General features: G+C 34.6%; 1 protein-coding gene across 1 annotated transcript; it reads right to left on the bottom strand.

The window, feature by feature from the left end:
• Nucleotides 1–2,434: 2,434 nt before the first annotated feature.
• On the bottom strand, nt 2,435–4,205 carry LOC132311452 (UPF0481 protein At3g47200-like). Its single transcript, XM_059809357.1, has one exon. It carries the CDS (start codon nt 4,132–4,134, stop codon nt 2,602–2,604), a length of 1,533 nt encoding a protein of 510 aa, XP_059665340.1. The 5' UTR covers nt 4,135–4,205; the 3' UTR covers nt 2,435–2,601.
• Between the last annotated feature and the right edge of the window lie 367 nt (nt 4,206–4,572).

Below are 4,572 nucleotides of genomic sequence, written 5' to 3' on the forward strand. Positions count from 1 at the left end.
TTCAAAATAACTATCTAAATTTGTGTTTTATAATCTACTCTTTTCTACACTAAAGACTATTTAGTAATTTGGTTGGATTGAAACTTATATTTTTATAGTATTTATTGTTTGATTGAGTAATTAATAATTTAAATAATATATATATTTTTTTATTTTAGTAACTAGGTCTTTAAACGGGTAACACGTTTAATAACTAGGTCTGGTTAGCGTTGAGAATTCCTGACACCAATATTAAACGAGTCGTGTTCAAATTGGGTTATTAATATAATACCCTTAAATCGACAAGACATGATTATGACCCCCGAACATAAATTGTTACCCGATACCTATAGAGTCGGTCCATCACTTCAACTAACCAGGTTGCATTACAATTTGAACAGCCAGCCGGTCAATACTATGTTCTTTTTTCTTTTCTTTCTTTGGTTTTATAATAAGTCTTTCTTTATTCACACTGGTGCAACTTGGGTTGGGCAATCCGAAACTAACCTGAGCCCTACCTGATATTTCGTGAACTTAGACAACCAATTTTACAATTAAGATTGAACTTGTGTTGAAAAACTCAACCCAAACTTAATTAAGGTTGGCATTAATTAAGGCCATATCAACCATTAATTAAGGCCATATCAACCGAGCCTAACCTAAACCCGAATCTTAAATATTATTTTAGTATATATACTTTTTATTTTAAATAAATTACGTATAATATTCAAATTATGACTGCCTCTTTTCTTTTCAATTTTCTTGTTTAAATCTTCACTTTGGAAATTTAATTTTTGAAGATTTTGTTTTTAATTAACTAGAAATTTGTAATAAGTTTTTATAAATTTTTATGATTAGGAGTAATTTCATCTTAAACTAATTTAATATTACATTAAATTTTCGATGCTAGGTTGGCCATATAGATAATTTGAACTAACCTGACTTTCGAACAAGAAAGCTTCCAATTTTTCAATTAGTAATTATTATAACATTAAGATTTGTTATGACAATAATGGGAATCTAACCTCTACCCTTTCGAACATAGTTTTAAAATAAATTTCTCGCTTCAATGTTGGTCTAGAGCTCTGCAACAAAGACCACACACCATGGGAAAAGGGGGTAATTTGCAACAGTTAGTAAATTACGGCCTGAATTTGTTGCCAAAAAAAAAAAAAAAGAGTAGAGGAGGTATTTTACAACTTTCTGAAACTACAAGGAGTTTAGTGCAATTAGGTCTAATAATAATATAAAAGAAAATTCTTTAAACTGAAAGTACTCTCAATTTCACTTCTTCTTTTTTTTTCCTTTAAATATTTTTTTTTATAAATGGATGGAATTGTCATTGAGATATTCTAAGCTCTCACGCACAGAATGCGGTCGGCCATCCTAATGATCAATAAAAGATGCAGTGTTACCCTTTAGAGATTTGCTGTCGAGTATCCTTCAAGGGTTCACACCTTCTTCGATGGGGGAGTCCATCACCTTCTCGAAGTATCTTAGGTTGCATTTGCTCCTTGCACTAGTTTCTTTCATGTACAACTTTTAGCCATAGCTTGATCCCTAAAACTAGGATCGCGGCATTGTTAGGTTTAATTAATTGATTAAATCCTGGTCGATTCTTGTTTTGAAGAGATTTTAGTAGCTATTTTTATTTTCTTGAGTTCTTTTATATTAAATATTTCTAACCCAACCAAAATTAGGGCCAAGTTTGTAGAAAGCTGGAGAAACACGGCCATCATTGTTCATATCTTGATAAAGAAGGGAACAAAGTCAGACTTGTTATCTGGTGGATTTTGTTAAGTATTAATTTGTCAACTCAATAAAAATGCAGACGGTGGTTTGTTTATTTATTTATTTTTTTTTTGACAAATCGTTACATAGTCCCGGTTTTCGAAATTATTGGTTGTGACAAATAATTAATTAACATGCAAGCAAAGCTGAATAAAAGGCTGAATAAAACTTACACATGGTTAAAGTATATGTCAACACTAATCCGCTCGGGACGGATGATCTCTCATTTTCGTTACATAGTCCCGATTTTCGAAACTATTGGTTGTGACAAATAATTAATTAACACGCAAGCAAAAGCCGAATAAAAGGCTGAATAAAACTTACACATGGTTAAAAAATATGTCGACACTAATCCGCTTGGGACGGATGATCTCTCATTTTCGTTAGATGATGATTTTCATTGAATAAGCATACGAATAATGTGATATGCTCTAGTAACCCAACATCTCCTCATTTCTTTGAAAAAATTTGTCTTTGGAAGAAAATTAAAATATAGAAGACATCACAAAAAATATGCTGACAAGATTGGTGTTTTAATTTTTTTTCTAACAGGTTATTATCTCCCCTTAGCCAATAAATGTTGGTTTTTGCTTATGCTAGTAAAATGAGATTGCAATTTTGAAACAGAGATTACAAAGGCTATTATATATGATCAGAGTACATAGAGCTAGAATTCAGATACAGTTTATTAAAACTACTAGCGAGCGGCATGCTGTGTTAATTAAAGACAACATTCTGCTGATCGATCGATCCAGGCCACTGAGACAGATACGTAAGGAGCACAGGCATAGTAGTCCACATTATTGCACAGTTCAACATAGATATACATAATTAATAATAAGAAAGCAAGGCGTAGATGGTCTGCAGCAATGTGAGCACAAAGAGGATGATAGCAGCAATTAAAGATATGAATGACCATGGATTACTGAAATAAGTACGTCTGAGTTTAATTAGGAGGCTTGGGCAGCATTGCTTGCAGTAGTCGTTTACATCTTTGCACGGCTTATTGAAGCAGTAATTTTCTGCATTTATATTCTTGCAAATATTGTTGAAGAGAGTAGCCAGTTCTTTTCTCGAACCCAAATTGTTGTGTATGATCCCAGCTTCCTCAAGCAATTTAACATCTTTTGCAGTGTTGATGAGTTTATCCATGAGGAGAGCATGTGATGTGAAGTAGTAATGGTTCTTACCCATGGAATTTAGCTCGAAAGCAATCATGTTTCTCAAGAACGTCTCTGTGTCGTCATATATGCCGAAAGATGGGATTTGAAAACAACCTCTCCTGCACAGCCGAACACAAGAACAATGATCAGTAGTAAACTTCACGTCGAATAGGTGTTTCACATTAGCTGCGGCCTTCAACTTGACTCCTAACATATCAAGATCTGTCGCTGAATATTCCAACTCCGTGTTCTTCACCTCTTTGGCTGTTTGCACTTGAGAAGGCTTGCAGAATTTGTGTAAAAGATGGAGCATATGACAAAAAGTTGCATCCTCCTCCTCCTCCTTCTTCGGTACCATCTCCTCCTCCTTTTTGGTGCAGAATTTGTGTAAAAGATGGAGTATATGAGAAACAGTTGCATCCTCCTCCTCCTTTGCTACCGTCTCCTCCTCCTTTGTTTGAGCCAGCGTGGAATAGGAATTGTTCACGTTCTCTGTTTGGCCTTTCTCCTCCTCTGGTAACATCATAATAGGAGAAAAGAAATACTTTATACAAACAGTAAGGGAGGGAAAGGGAGGGTCCGGAGAGATGTAAAGCTGGGTAATATTGAACAACTTTTGAAGAACAAAGAATGGAATCTGGTTCTCCAATAGGAGCAAATCCTTTCTGATGGGAACAAGCCTCATGCAGTTGCGCAAAATGGGATCATCTTCTTTTTCTTCGTCTTTTTCACAAAACCTGAATAGGAGTTCAATGATGAAGCAACCATCAATCAGCATGGTTTTGGCAAACCTTGATGTGTTTTGGTCATCATCATCCGGTACTAGTGTTTTCATTAATAATCCTTCTGCATAGCATTGCCTGGCACCAGCTTCCAACTCTTTTACAGCATCCTTCAATTTCCTTTTTAGTGTTTCCTGCCGACCATCAGCTCGTTCAAGGAGGCTGTCCATGTAGCACCGTTTGACAGCCTCCATTTCGTGCAGATGCTGGTCCCCACTGTGGAGAGGCCCAATGGATACCATGCTGGGGTGGTAGCAGGCTGATAACATAGGAATTCTGAGAATAGGAATGAAACATGGAGAATTTTTGTCCCAGTTTTTATACCCCATAAGAGTCAGGACATCCATTCTAATCTCTCTCTGGAAATCAGGTTCCACCTCCACACCCCCAATGGGATTGATAAGGGGCGATGAATCCATGGATTTTTTGGCTTTTGTTTCTCTGCTTGCTAACTTATAGAAGAAGAAGAAGTGGGTTTGATGAAGGCAAGCAAGACTCCTCACTTGTATTTATAATTAAAAAATGGACTTCATCCGAAATTAATTTGTTTTATGGATTTAAAATAATGGGAGTAATGTATTGGCCACTTGTTCAGTAAAACTTAGGTTTTAGAAGATGGCTACTTATTACTGTCATGAATAAAGCTAAAACTATATTCCCTTTCAACTAAGTGTCTCTAATTTGAAAATTTAATTTTAAAACTGATTCTTATTATTATTCTTATTTTATTAGTTGTAGTAAAAGAATTATCAAATTTATTTTTATTAGACTTACAATGATTTATTTTGTAAGTTAAATGCAACATGATTAAATTGATAATTTTTTTAAAATTAATATATTGATGCAACAAATTGGGA

The sequence above is a fragment of the Cornus florida genome, unplaced genomic scaffold (assembly GCF_030987335.1).
Source record: "Cornus florida cultivar Cherokee Brave unplaced genomic scaffold, ASM3098733v1 CherokeeBrave_3.0.0_Hap2_Chr06, whole genome shotgun sequence".
Classification (NCBI taxonomy): domain Eukaryota; kingdom Viridiplantae; phylum Streptophyta; class Magnoliopsida; order Cornales; family Cornaceae; genus Cornus; species Cornus florida.